This window comes from Jaculus jaculus, chromosome 1, assembly GCF_020740685.1.
Source record: "Jaculus jaculus isolate mJacJac1 chromosome 1, mJacJac1.mat.Y.cur, whole genome shotgun sequence".
Taxonomy (NCBI): domain Eukaryota; kingdom Metazoa; phylum Chordata; class Mammalia; order Rodentia; family Dipodidae; genus Jaculus; species Jaculus jaculus.
In genome coordinates, this window is record NC_059102.1 from 224,898,482 (window position 1) to 224,913,801 (window position 15,320).

Here is a 15,320-nt window from a genome sequence, read left to right on the forward strand (position 1 = left end):
GGGCTGGCCCTTCCTGTCAGCCTCTTGAGCCCACCAACCAATCAGGTTTCTCCCCTACACACCTGCCTGCTGATGAGGCCTGTCCTAATTGGATGTCTGATCCATATAAACGGGCCTGGGTTGCGTGTGATGTGTGTGCTTGTCTTAACTCCTTTGCCCTGTTTCACTCTTTATGCCAGGAGGGGAGGCGGGTCTTCTGTCTCCCCCTGGGAAGGGGGAGAACTTCTTTTTGCTTAAGCACTTTCCTGCTCCCTCCTCAGGGATGTCCCTCATCTTCCAACCAGGCTGGGAAGGGGGAGAACTTCTTCTGGCTTAGGGTTCCTGTTTTGCTTCTCCTCTAAATCCTAACTTTCCCTAAAATAAAGCTCCTGATTCATAATTTACCCTTTTCTGAGTCTTTAAAAAATTTGATTTATTTATTTGAGAGAGAGAAAGAGGAAGATAGAGAAAGGGCACATCAGGGCCTTTAGCCACTGCAAATGAACTCCAGACACTTGAGCCACCTTGTGCATCTGGCTTATGTGGGTCCTGGGGAATCAAACCTGGATCCTTTGGCTTTGCAGGCAAGCGCCTTAACTGCTAAGCCATCCCTTGAGCCCAAAGTTGTTTTTTTTTTAATTTTTTTGCTGAGGGGGGGGTTCCAGGTAGGGTCTTGATCTAGCCCAGGCTAACCTGGAATTCTCAGGGTGGCCTCGAACTCACGGTGATCCTCTTACCTCTCTGCCTCCCAAGTGCTAGGATTAAAGGCATGAGCCACCATACCCGGCTGAGTGCACATTTTTAATTCTTTGATAATATGGGTAAGAACCTGAAGTTAGGGTTCACTGGCCTGGGGTATCTGATTCCTCCCAGGACTCCAGCCCCACATCATGACACAGCCCACCAGTGGGTTAGCCCACCAATGAGGCCAGAGCCCTCAGGATCCAGCCACTTCCCAAGGTCCCAGTGCATTGGGGACCAAGCCCTCACCATGGGAACCTCAGGGAGCATCGATTGTCCAGACCACACAGGTGTGACTGTATAGGAACAAGGTTGCTGCTTCTTGGGGTGATGACTGCCTTGTGGAACCCTAGGCTTGCAACCTGCTAAGTGACACCAAAGCGTCACTTGAATATAGCCACTTCATGCTGGGCATGGTGACACACGCCTTTAATCCCAGTACTCGGGAGGCAGAGGTAGGAGGATCACTATGAGTTCAAGGCCACCCTGAGACTCCATGGTGAATTCCAGGTCAGCCTGACCTAGAGTGAGACCCTACCTCGAGAAAAAAAAAAAAAAAAAGAAGAAAGAAAAATAGCCACGTCTGTGATATATAAATTTCACTCTGGTTATCTTCAATAAAACAAACAAACAAACAAACAACAAAAACAACAACAAAACCCAGGCACAGTAGTGCATGCCTTTAATTCTAGCAATCAGGAGGCAGAGGCAGAGACAGGAGGATTGCTTAGTTTACAGCCACCCTGGGACTACATAATGAATTCTAGGTTAGCCTGGACTTGAGTGAGACTCTGCTTTGAAAAACAAAACCATGAAAAGAACTAGGGCCCAGCTCCTTCCAGCCTGTCAAGTAAGGACTGGGGCTCACAGAGGTCATGGGCCTAGGTGAACTGCCTCATTTGTAGATCTTAGTGACCGAGAGAAGGTATTTTGGCTTTTTTTTTTTTAATTTTTTATTTATTTACTTGAGAGCGACAGACATAGAGAGAAAGACAGATAGAGGGAGAGAGAGAGAATGGGCGCGCCAGGGCTTCCAGCCTGTGCAAACGAACTCCAGACGCGTGCGCCCCCTTGTGCATCTGGCTAACGTGAGACCTGGGGAACTGAGCCTCGAACCGGGGTCCTTAGGCTTCTCAGTCAAGCGCTTAACCGCTAAGCCATCTCTCCAGCCCGAGAGAAGGTATTTTATCCACATTGTTGGGTCTAAAGCACCATCTTGCAGCCTCAGCCTGAGACGACCAGGGACACCTGGGAGGCACTGTTGTCCTCCCTGCACTGGGGACAGGAGGATGGTGGAAATGGAAAAGTACCTCAGCCGCAGGCAGGGCACAGCTGTGGTTTCAAAAGACACACGGGCTTCTGCTAGGGATGAGAGCTTTCTCGGAGACCATAACTGTTTACCTTGCTGGGATTTGTTGTAAATGGACTTGGTTTTGTTTAGTTGGTTAAATTTTTATTTGGTTTTTAAAACCCCACCAAAAAACAAAAAAATCTCAACACAACCATCGAGTGAGGACACCGTGTTAGACCCAAAAAGCCAAGTTCACAAAGGGTAAGCAGCACCAGCCAGCGAGGCAGTGACCTGGGCTTGCCACCTGGCCTGCAGATCGTGAATGCAGCCAGCGGTACTGTTTCTTAGGGCCTGCTCTGTGCCAAGTACCTGACCCCTGCTGGCCTGCATGCTTCCTTACGGACCCCCAACAGCTGCCAACACAGGAGCCATTCTCTGGGTCATTTTACAGAAGAGCAGACAGAGAGGGAGCAAAGGGGGTTTGCTCAGAGTCACATAGCCGGGAGCATGGAGCTGGGATCCTGACCAGGGACAGATGGCTGGATCTGACAGTTTTAGCCTGTGATGAGCTTAGGCTTGCTGTACCGATGAGCCCCACTTCTCATCTTCCTCATGTTGAGTCCCAGAGCCGTGGCTGGGTGGCCTCACGAACAAAAGGTCTGGGAAGGGTGCATGGGGTCCTCTCTGGCCCCACTGGAACGACACTTGCAGGCACGTGTGCATTGCACAGGGAAGCTCTGCTGCCGTTGTGAGGTACGGGCTGAGAGCAGAGGTACAGGGCAGGCCCAGCCTGGCTGTTTGCCAGTCACTGCTGAGGGCCAGCCTTCATAGCCACCCAGGGATCGCTTGTTCCTGTGCTCCAGGTGGCTGGGCCTCCCCCAGGCAGAGCTCTCCTAGCCACTCAGCCCACTGCTCCCGGGAAATGGCTTGATCATTCCTTCAGGATGACCAATTTGCCTGAGCCTGGGCCCACTGGGCCTAATGATGAATGCATGTAGCCCCTCAGGCACCTTCTGAGTCCAGCAGGCTGGGCTAGGGGTTTCCTGATTCTGAGTCCTAAGTTCTGTGGTGCTAACCTGCTTTGATTCCACATTGAAAGCCTAAACTACCTACAGTAGGTGGGCTGTAACCTACCAGGCCCTTCCACATGTCACAGCCTAGATGGCCATTCCTCGCCTCATAAACTGTCATGCACCTAGTCTCTTCTTCTTGTACAACGTGCATGTGTAACATCTTGCACTCCTGAAGGCACAGGGAGGCCTCACTAACATACTGACAAACTGATTTTTGTGGCCTGAGTGAGCAAGGACATTTGCTGTGTTTTGGTGCCCCCTTGTGGCCATTATCACACGATAGAGTGCGCCTCTTCCTACACACTCTGTTTGGAGTCCATGGTGGCAACGGTGTGGGCCCACAAGGTGGAGCTCTTATTCTTCATGGAACTGTGTGTCTCTGGGGGCTGAGGGGCAGGCCAGCAGACTTCTCATTGGGTTATTTCCCCTGCATTGTCAAATAGCTGACAATTAAACCCAACATGACTGTCGTTTGTGCCTATGGGCCTCAGTTTCCGCACCTATGCATGGCTGATGGTAGTGAGGGCCAAAGGAACCATGTGTACTGTTCACACAGGGCAAACGTGTTTAGCAAGCAGTGTTCCTGAGGAATGATGTGAGGAATATGGCCCTCAACTCAGCAGGATGTATCTAGAAAACTTTAAGCCTCAGTTTCCCTGCCTACAAAATGCCACATGGTCATGCCACCTCTCAGGGTGGTCTGGAAAGACTTCCTAAGAGGACATTAGACCCCAGAGGCGAAGGGCAGTTCACTTAGGGAAGATTCTGAAATCTGGGGGTTGTCCCTCCACCACACAGTTCTGTCAGTCAGCTCTTTGGTGCCCCACACCAGGGCTATAAGGAAGAGCTTCCAGCAACATGGCCAGAGAGCATGAGTGGAGAAAGAAGTGGAGGACCAGAAGGTTGTCCCCACCTCCACAAAAGACCCTGAATGCACATCCTGGGCAGCATAGAGGAAAGGCTCCTAGATCTGAACACTGTCACAGTCTGAATATGACATCTGAGAAAAGAGGCAGGAGGGTCAGGAGTTCAAGGTCATCCTCATCATAGCAAGTTGGAGAGGCTTCAGAAAAGAAGAAAATATAAGTAAATAAAGAGAAACATCTGAGAACTGGAGCCCAGAGCTCAGGAGCTTTTCTGGAAAAGAAGTCATGTGGAAAGAAGCAAAAGTAGGCTTGGGAGAAAAAAATGAGGACTAGCCCAACACACCTGATTCAGATGTCAGAGTAGAGACAAGTCCCAAAAGGTGCAGCCCGCTGTCCTCCGGAAGCAAATGTGCATATGGGTGGGCTTGAACCTAAGCACCAGCAAGGGGGCTTACTTCCGTAGGGTGAGGCCTCATAATATCCTGGGAGCAGGGACACAGAGCATCCCAGCAGAGCTCTGCAGAACTGTACCTGCCTGGCATTCCACCCCCAGGTCCTTGGTGCTCTTGTCTGGAGTACATCATATCTTATGCTTCCAGGAAGGCATCTGTGCTCCTTCAGGGGGTGCACAGCAGTAAGATGGCACATTGGGTCCCTCCTAGTACAAAGGCCTTAAAAAAATTAAGTTGTAGGGTACTGGGAAAAGTGGTACATGCCTGTCATCTTCTGGGCAACTTACAAGACCAAGACCTTGTCTCGGAAAAAAAAAAAAAGTAGGTACCTGGAATTCTGGAGCATGGGATTTTTAAGTTTTTATGATGACTTTTGAGACAGAGTCTCACTCTGTAACACAGGCTAGTCTGGAACTCAATGGTGATCAACCTATCTCAGCCTCTTGAATCCAGGACCAGCCACTACACTGACTTTAGGTTTTATTTTTTGTTTGATTTTTGTTTTTCAAGGTAGGGTTTCACTCTAGCCCAGGCTGACCTAGAATTCACTCTGGAGTCTCAGGGTGGCCTCGAACTCACAGTGATCCTCCTACCTCTGTCTCCCGAGTGCTGGGATTTAAGGCGTGCACCACCACGCCTGGCTAGGTTTTATTTTTTGTTGTGGTTGTTTTGGTTTGACTTTTCAAGGTAGGGCTTCACTGTAGCCCAGGCTGACCTGGAATTCACTCTGTATTCTCAGGCTGGCCTCAAACTCACGGCAATCCCGAGTGCTGGGATTAAAAGTGTGCACCACCATGCCCGGCTGTCTTTAGCTTTTATTGTAAAGTGCACTTAAAAAAACAAACTGGCTATCTAGAAGAAAGCGAACAAAACTTAAAAATCCCAGCCAGGCAACAGCTGTGGGCAGGGCAAGACCTGGAGCTGAGTTCGAGCACCCCCTCTCCCTGTCTTATTTACACAGCACATAAGTTTTGGAGACTGACACCATAAGGGCCAAGGCAGGAAGCTACTGCCACACACTGCCACCCAGGAAGAACAGGGCTGTGGGAGAAGGCATGAAAACTGTGGATGGGTCACTTTATTTCATATAAAAGTCACATGGAGAGGAAAGGTTGAAAGTCAAGTATACTTGGCTTGCACACTCACAAGGCTCACCCAATTAATGCCCCACCCTTGAGAATGACTGATGGTGGACAGGTTAAACACACCAAGAGCCTAGCACACGTCGTCCAGACAGATGTGCAAATGCATGGAACGATCTCTAAAGCCCACCCATGCTATGCTGTCCCTCCTGTGGACTGCTGGACATCTGTAGTGACTCCATCCTGTGGTCTGCAAGGGCAGGGGTTGAGAGGCCCTGGGGTTCACCTGGCAGCACAGAGCCCAGTTGGGGTATGACAACAGAGCAATGGCGTCAGGAGACAGTGAGGCAGGCAGTCCCCAGCAGGGAGACACCCATCTCAGGGTGGGCGCTGGACTCACAGGAAGTCCCCAGCCTGTCACAGACAGCTCTCCATGCATCAGCAGCAAAAGAACAACTTGGAAGTTTAAGGCAAGTCCCCTGGAAGGGAGCTGTTTGCGTTCCGGCATAATTCTAAGCTCACATCACAGGTCCACTCTGACTACTGTGTTGTGGGTAGAGAAACAAACAAACAAAAAAAGCCACCATGCTGCCATTCTGGCAGCTCAGGCACAGGGCTGCCTCCCCTGCCATTCCTGCCTAAGGGGCCTGAGGAAGCCTGCTTCTCTTGTGCTGGGCATGGGGCCACCCTTCCTTGCTACAGAGCTGCTTACATTGCTAATTTGGCTGAACAACAGAAAACTCAGCTCCAAGCCCTCAAACACTCTGGCTTTTAGAGTAAGATGAAAGCAGGAGGGAGGCCACATGGGCAGGAATGACTGTTCTTTGGATCTGGACACTCTTCATATGCAATACATTCATAGGAGCCCCAGCGAGGGCCACGCAGTGTGCCCCACTTCCCTGAAACATTAGCTTGCTTGCTATACACAGCCTGAACAACACTGCCCATTTTGACACATGCTCACACACACACGCACACACAGACGCACACAGATGGGCACACACAGACTTGAAGGGTCAAAGGATGCTGCTCCAGGACAGCAGGGGTGTTCCGGAAGCTGCCTTCACTGTTCAGTGCATGGAACTTTTGCAACTTCAGTGCAAAGTGTCAGAGCCCACTCTGAGGCCATAAGGTCTCTGGAAACGCCTCTTCTGATTGGGAGGGTGTGCTGGAGACAGGGTCAGCAGGACCCTTGGCAGCGACTGCTCACAGAACTCATATCCACTGTGCTGGTTCTTTCTTCATAATTGAGAAAAGCAGCTCAGAACATGGATGTGACATCCCAAAGTATCAGGAAGGTGGTAAGAGACCTCCTTGTAGGACCACACATTTCTCCTGGCAGTACAGATGAAACCAGCGAGGGCCCAGGGGCTCTGGTCCCAAACTGCTCATGGCCTGCAGCAGCAGGGCAGACCTAGCCACAACAGGGCTACTACCCTCATAGGCCCCAGTAACAATGGGATGTCTAGTACATTCCCAGAGAGGTTCACACTGAGAACTCTGGGCCTCCCTTCCTGGACCTCATTCGCAGCCGCCTGAATTGAAAGCCGACGAAGGGGTTCATCCAGAGGAGTGAGGGGGGTCCGCCAAAGACAGACTTCATCCCTTCCCACCGTAGCCTTCGTTCCCACGTGGGCTTCTCGCTCTTCAGCCTTTCAATCTCCTGGAAACAGAAAGGAAAGCCCCCTAGTTGTAAATCGGGCCCAGCATGGAACACAAACACATCACCAGGCCTCAGCAACCTGCTTCATTTTAGAATGAGGCCTTTGGGGAATGGAGCTCCAGGGACTGGTCATGGCGGGGGGTGGGGGGGGATGACTCTCCTTCCTGTTGATCCTGATTCTGTGACATGCACAGCCAGACGATAGCCATCAGCACAATCTAGCATCACAGCCAGCTGCACTGGGATCTCTGACAGCCACAGTGGGCCCTACACCAGAAGCCAGCATTTTCATTCTCTAACTAACTCCATAAAGTATTTACTAAGCGCCTGCTCTGGGCCTGAGTTTAGAGTCCTAGATATACTATGAGCTCTCAAACCGGGAGTGTGCCTGGCTCCACTCAGTCTTCAACCAATCTGGGGCCAGGAAACTACTATACCAAGGAAGGAGGAGCAACTATCATGAGGGAACGCATGCTTTGGACACACTGTGCAGACATGAGAGAACAAGCCTACCGTCTCATCATTGCATATCGAGTGGATCTGGGTGCCAAACATAACTGCAGTGAAGGTAAAAAACAGAAGCCCCTCAAGGCACAGGAAGATCAACAGGATCACAGTTATTGGAGGTGAAAAGTCACTGCACTCTGTGGGCAAGAGAGGAAGGTGACAGTCAGCACACACCAGCACCCCAAGCAGCAGGGCTAGCCCCCAGGGAAGTCCTGGGCACCCTACAGCCAGCTTCCTAGAGAAATGTGTTCCCACTACACAGAAGCTTCCAAGGAGCCAGCATGTGGCCCGTAGCAGCGAGCACTCATGCCACCCAGCTGGTATTTTTCTGGAAAGGCTGCCTTCCTTGAAGTTCTTCTGTTTATTTATTTACATGTCTTCTCTTTGAAGTGTCTGTAGTGCTGGGGGTGGAACTCAAGCCTTGCACATGCTGGGCAAGCACTCCACAGCTGAGCTATATCCCAGCCTTTTGTTTTGTTTTTTAAAGTTTTACCAGGTAGGGTCATGCTCTAGCCCAGACTGGCTTGGAATTCACTAAGCAGTCTTAGGGTGGCCTCAAATTCATAGTGATCCTCCTACATCTGCGTCCCAAGTACTGGATTAAAGGCATGAGCCACCACGCCCAGTCTTCTTTTACTTTTTATTTTGAGACAGGATCTTACTATAAATTGCCTAGGCTGGTCTTGAACTTGGGGGTCCACTTTAGCCTTCTGAGTGCTGGGATGACAGGCCTGCATCTCCACACCTAGCCTTCTTGAGGTTTCTTTGATTCTGTATGTGTCCAGACCAGAGGCTGCTGTGTGTCACAGGAATCCATCTCCCAACCATGTGAGATATAAAGTTGTCCCCCAAATGCCTCTCTGCAGCTGTGAAGACAATGCCTGCTTAGTCGACACCTACTGCCTAGGTCACTCAAATCAGGCAATGAATGCCTAGGAAGCTGTGCATGGTGGTGAGTGAAGTGAACCAGAAGCAAACACAGGGCTGGGAAGCAACAGCACCACCTCTCCTGTCATAAGTGTGTGATGACAATGAAAATTATCTGGTAGAAGCTAAGTACCGACTGACTGAGGAAGAACAATTATAAGGCCTCAGTGTATGAGCAGAACCACATTCTGTTCTTTCAACGTTTTCATTCCTGTTGGGCATGATGGCTCAGACCTGTAACCCTTGTACCTGGGAACCTGAGGCAAGGGAATTGCCCATGAGTTCAAGGCAGTATGGACTACTAAGGGAAAGTCTGTCTCAAAACAGAAATTCCAAATTATTATTAACAACAAGGATTTGCTTCAAAACTCCACTTTCCCTTTGGAGTCCTCCACCTGTGGGCCACACTTACCTGTCCACTGCCCTCGGACACAGGAAATGAACTGCAACCCACAGAGGATTAGAGCATGGACCGATGACAAGGCTATGTACATCTGCAGGGAGGGAGACTGGTCAGTCATTTTCTAACAACCTGTTGCACTATGAACAAGAGCTGATGAACACAGGGTCACCCCCATTCCATCGACCGAGGAATGCAAGAGGGGAGAGGTAAAGCTCAATAGTTGGCACCTGTCTACCCAAGGACATATCAGACTTAAGACCAGACATTTATAGCAACACAAGTACTGAGGAGTGAATTGTAACCTGCATTCTAGCAAGGCCTATGACATTGCAATTCAAGGCCTGGGTAAAGATGAAACCACAAACACCCTCAGTGACAGTCACCCACGAGGAATACTTTCTGCTTGGACCAGCACAGCCATCTGAAGGGAATTGGTTTATATTGGAATACACCTCTTAGCTCCAGCAAGATTCTAGTTAAAGAATTTCAAGGGGTAGGGAGATGGCTCAGTAGGTAAAGTATTTGCTGTACAAGCATGAGGACCTCAATTCAACCCATGGTACCCACATAAAATGCCGGGCATGGTAGCCTGTAACCCCAGCCCTGGGAGGAGACAAGAAGATTCCAGGGCTTACTAGCCCACCAGCCTAGCCTAATTGGTGAGCTCTAGGCCAATGAGAAACTCTCCATCACAAAAGAGGTGAATGAGACTCCTGAGAAAAACATCTGAGATTGTGCTCTGGCCTCCACATACATACGTATTCCCACGTCCACAATACATGTCCCCCCCCCAAAAATAAAGAATTTCAGGTTCAATACAATCATTATATATATATATTTTTCTTTACGTACAGTGAAGAGCACAAAAAATCTCTGATTCTTTTCTCCTACGCAGTTGTTCACCCACGGGCAGTGATGGTCCATTTTCCGAATACATCTTTTGCAAATACTGAAAAGAGAGTATGATTTTCAGTACCTTATGCTCTAAGAGAAGAACACAGCCAGACACCGCAAAGGTGGAAAAGACTAGAACACACATGCAAGCACAGCATGCCAGCAACACCTGTGACACACACTCCTCTGTAAAGTGTCACTTCAGTTCCTTCAAACCACATGAGTTCCATTCCCAAGTCACACAGGGGACTTCAAAGCTAGGCTTGATAGTGAATTCCTATAACCACAGCACTGGAGGGACTGAGGCAGGAGGATCTGGAGTTCAAGGCAGCTTGAGCTACCTAGAGACCCTGTCTCCAAACAAGACAGAAGAAAAAACAAACTGAGAGAGAGGAAAATTGCTAGAACAATTCTTGCACTAGACCACATCCATCTGACCAGCCAGCTGTACACATGTATATCAGAGAGCTTTTGCTCCTACAGTTGTGTTTATGAGACAATGTCTTACTATGTAGCCCAGGCTAGCCTCAAACTTATAGTGATCCTCCTGCCTCAGCCTCTAGACATGAATATCACATCTGGTTAACAGCTACACTTTGCCTTTTCCCAAGACTCCACTTGACTGGTTTGACTAGTTTTCTGTTAGCTGTGTTTCTGGAACCACTTGTTCCAGAGACTTCTGGCAGCAGTCTAGCTCAGAGTGGACTTTAAAAATAATGGTTTTCATGATAAGGCACATGACGCAGGGGGACCTTGAACTTTAGGCAGGAAGTCACTTACCCAAGGTCACTTTCAGTCATTGTGGGATTGCAAGAGACCCAGCAAGAACTCATGTGATCCTCCTACCTCTGCCTCCCGAGTGCTAGGATTAAAGGTGTGCACCACCACACCAGGCTGGAATCCAGGAAGTTCTAGACAGGAATCCAGGGGCAATAGGAAGTTGGGAACCTTCCAGAGAAAAGGGATTCTTTCGCACAGCTGCATTAAGTACTAGATGTAGAGAGAGTTCTGGACTCACTAGTGAGTTCTTAGGGTCCTTTTATAGGACAGCCCAGGCTATTTTTCTCTTTCCCCTTCCTCCACCCTGTTTCTGGCTGTTCTCCCCCCTCCCTCCATATATCACCTCCCTTCCTCCTTCTGCATCCTTCCTTCTTCCCTCTTTCTCCCACAGTCATCTACTGAGTTCCCAGCATGTGACAAGCCTCTGTTGAGTGCTACCCTTACTATGTGTGATGGTTAATCTCTGGTTGTCAACACGCCAGGATTTAGAATTACCATGAGAAGAAATCTCTCCTCATGTCTGCGAGGGATTTTCTAGGTTATGATAGTTGAGGTGAGAGGACTCACCCTAACTGTAGGTGGAACCATCCCATGGGCTGGGTTTCTGGATGGTATCAAAAGGAGAAAGCTGGCTACGCATTCAAAGTTCCCTGCTCATCTTCCTCACTGTGGGCTGAATGTGACCAGCTCCTGACACCACACCTTCTCTGGTGTGATGGACTATAACCTTGAACTGTGAGCTGAAATAAACACTTCCTCCCTTAAAAAATAATAATGGTTTTATTTCCATCATTAACACTAGGAGTCCAACAAAGACTGATGTTCGTGGGCACAGCTTAAATGTAACAAAGAAAAAGTTAAACTGTGTACACTGGGGAAAGGAAAGGGACTTTGTTTAAACCAATCTTTTCCTATTTTAAGTTTAATTAGTAGGACTAAACTCATCTTTTCCCAATCTAATTTAGGATGAAGTAACACAATTTCATGACCCACAAATGGCCTTTATAAAGAAGCATAAGTTTTGGGCTGGAAAGATGGCTTAGTGGTTAAGCACTTGCCTGTGAAGCCTAAGGACCCCGGTTTGAGGCTCGCTTCCCCAGGTCCCACATTAGCCAGATGCACAAGGGGGCGCACACATCTGGAGTTCATGTGCAGAGGCTGGAAGCCCTGGCACGCCCATTCTCTCTCTCTCCCTCTATCTGTCTTTCTCTCTATGTCTGTCGCTCTCAAATAAATAAATAAGAAGAAGAAGAAGCATAAGTTTTAAATGGGTATTACCATATTTTCTGGTGAACTGGCTGGATGGTCACCCTGGCTCCCTGACGTCTGGCTACCATTAGGAAGTAACAAGAGCATGTCCATGAGGCCCAGGAGGAACTCAATGGCTGCAATCAACATCCCAGGGGAGAGCAGGCACAACACATCTCCAACTAGAATCCATATAGAAAATTTTTACTCTCAAATGAACTGGAAGTAAGCCAGTTAAAAAGTCAGAATGAATAAACTTTCCACACACAGGAGGGGCACTTCTTCAGCCCCAGCAGTCCCTTTCACACCTTGATGATGTTTCACACGGAAAGGCTCTTAGTTTGGAGCCCTCTGAGGAAGGAATGTGGAGGTGAAGGCAGGCACTCAAGGCCTATCCCATGCAATCCCCTGTGCCTGAGGTACTCTGGACAATGTCACACTGCTGCGATGAATATACATACAAACCAGAGGAAGGGAGTCATTTCAAACTTATAGATCCAGAGGGAAGTTCCATGGTGACAGAAGCTGACTTCCATTCATAAATCCCAGCAGAAAGAGAGAGACCACCATCAGTCAGCAAACACCAAAAAGCAGCAAACATAAACTGGCAGCAAGTAGGACTCACCCCCACCCCACTCCAGCTAAAACTGTTCTCTTATGCTCTGGGGCTAGAATTCAGATCCACCCCCAAACACACCTTAGGGCTGGACCTCAGGATCCTCCCCCAGTGACACCTCCTCCAGCCAGGCAGCTGAAGACCCAAGTTACAAGCTTTAATAAAACACCTGAGTCGGGGGGGGGGGGTGTACATTCAAACCACCTCACTCGGAGAGCATCAAAGCCTCCCACACATTGTTATTTGGCCCCATGGAGAGAAGAGTCACCATGCTTTGCCAACCAAACCCTGGGGAACAGTCAAAAGCCCAGATGATCTAAGCCCAACTGACCAAAAGAACAGCTTTGGAAGTAAGTAGCTATTGGAGGGAAGGGTATTGACTTTTTCTTTTTCTTTTCAGGTAGGCCAATATCTCCAAAACAGGGGCAACAATGACTTTGGGCAAAAGCATGGAAGTGAGAAGCTGATAAAGCCACTATTACTGCCACCACCTCCCAGTATCTATGCTTGGGCAGACATTAGGCAGTAGGAACTGAAGGCTGGAGGGTAACACAGGACGATCTTATCAGGAAAAAAAGGACACTCAAACATGTGCCACTATGGGCCTTAAATGTCCTGTGCCAGGCAAACAACTCTGGACTATGGGTAGGGTTCCTGAGAACAGCTGGTGAACAGAGATGGGGCGGGACACGCACGGCTTCACAGGAGGTATGAGGCTCTGAGGACACTAGCAGTCTCCTTGTCCAAGATTGTTGAAAGAATGACATTTATTGCACTTACTTGTGTCTAGGAAACAAGGGTTGCCTTGTAGAGGTTCTTTTGATTTTCAGAAAACACTGCACATCAATAAGGTGCAAGTAGAATCATAGGTCACCCTGACTCAAGGGAAAAATAATGTACCATAGCTGGACTTTCTCCTGCATTGGGACACCTGAGCTGGGTGGACCATGTCTAGACAGATCACTATATGGTAGGCAGAACAGTTGGTCTTCCACCCAGAAGAGTTGGGGCTAACTTTCCCAACAGGGAAACTCCTTAGAAAACATGTAGGCTCCACAAAGAGGCTAGAGCCATGATACAAGCTCAACTCCAAGGTGCGTGACTCTTTTTCTCGTACTCTGGAATGAGACCACCCAGAGGAGCAGAGATGCAGAGCTGACCTACAGAGGATGCCTGAGTCCAGCTCCTTAACATCAAACTGGAGATAACAAGAGGATCAAAGGGTTTGGAAACATATCAGATGTTGGTTCTGAAACAGTCATTCTGAGCTCAGGAAACTGGAGGCAGATGCCATTCGAAGAGGCCACCCCAGCTGTCTGTCTATGGTCTCCTGAGCAGCTCTGGACACTTCATATATAAGTGGGGTGGCACTGCATATGGCTAATCATTTTCCTACACATTTTTGGGCAAATGTTACATTCTCAAGGAAATCACAAAGGTACTAGCCACATTCCATGGAAACTATGAGACGCCCATTCTGTACAATCTCAGAGCATCCATCCATGCAGAATGGACAACCGAAAGTACTCAAGGACCTGAGTCCTGTTGTAGCTCCCTCATCCTGGTGTGTGAGGAATGTAGTGGTCACATACACATCTCTGTCCCTAGACAGTTCCTCATCGCTGATGCTCACCATGCAGCTGCCAGCATGGTCTTGACACAGCTGCCTTGCACTCCTCCTTGGCCTTCTCCTTTCTTCAACAGAATCATGTAAGTCAGGTCAACAACCACAGGCTCTAAAGATTCACAGGTGAGGTCCACAATTGCATCTCCAGCAGTTTCTACAAGCTCTATGGGTGCTGCTTCCAAGGAGATCTCTGGGGTCGAGGTTGCTTCCCAAGTTGGCTTCTCAGTTTGTCTAGAACTTCCTGCTCACTGTTCTCTGGCTCCAGTCTCCAGAAAAGGACATGTTCTATTATACCAAGGTTTGTAAGGAAGTGGAATGCTCTCAATCTCTCATGCCCACTGGCTACTCATCTTCTGACTTACAAATAATTTGGAGCTAGCTTCATTTCTAGTATCTTCCAGTCCTTCCTAAGCTGCTGGGGAGACTCACTCAAGTAGAGCACCTGAAGAGCAATAAAGCCACCACCTCAAAAGAACCTATGCCCACATGCAGTCACTCCCAGCTGCCACCACCACCACCCAAGGCCACTGTAAGTCCTCTCGCTGTCTCCATACCACAGAATCTCTACATACTTTCTGGCCAAGTGGAGTGGATGCCCACCCTTCCACACTCACCACAGCCATACGGTGGACAAAGATTCCCAGAGGCCCCAGAGTTCATTTTCATTTTCTCTCCCTGGTAAAGCCCAACCCAGTGGGAAAAAGACACTGACACACTTCACTTATGTGGGAGTGCAGGGACTTGAAAAGCCAACTGACTTCCAGGGTGCAGCAGCAATATTCCAGGAGGCAGGCCTCATGACTGAAGTCAGTGGCCCTCACCCCAGCAAGTCATCTGTCTAAAGCTAGTCCCTGATGCTGCATGGGAGGGTGACAATTGCAGCAAAGGTCAGAGGCAGGGCACAAGAGAGGAGGATGCTCACAGTGAAAGTGTGCACTTGGACCCAGTCCTGGTTACTTTTCTAATTAACCAGTGTTAGGAAGCCACATGTACCTTGCAGTGCCTGCAAGGCATGGAGGACTGAGCACAAAAAAGGCATGGCATGGAGGACTGAGCACAAAGAGGCCTGTTTCTCTAGCCAGAAGCCCAGGGACACAATGGAGCTCTGAGCCTCCCACTGACTCCTCACAGACCGGCCCAGCAGAAATGGAGTACGAGTGCACCAGCCTGT

The 15,320-nt window shown here is 49.1% G+C and overlaps 1 protein-coding gene across 2 annotated transcripts in view; it reads right to left on the reverse strand.

Moving 5' to 3' along the window:
• Positions 1-5,462: 5,462 nt before the first annotated feature.
• The window catches only part of Zdhhc7 (zinc finger DHHC-type palmitoyltransferase 7), a 31,516-nt gene continuing 21,658 nt past the window's right edge, over positions 5,463-15,320 (reverse strand). For both annotated transcript variants that reach the window (XM_004666038.3, XM_045135644.1), the window contains 4 exons: positions 9,837-9,933; positions 8,994-9,075; positions 7,661-7,791; positions 5,463-7,147 (listed from right to left, as the gene is read on the reverse strand). In XM_004666038.3, the coding sequence (XP_004666095.1) occupies positions 6,971-7,147; positions 7,661-7,791; positions 8,994-9,075; positions 9,837-9,933 (487 nt within the window). In that variant the 3' untranslated portion in view covers positions 5,463-6,970. The remainder of the gene's footprint in view (positions 7,148-7,660; positions 7,792-8,993; positions 9,076-9,836; positions 9,934-15,320) is intronic.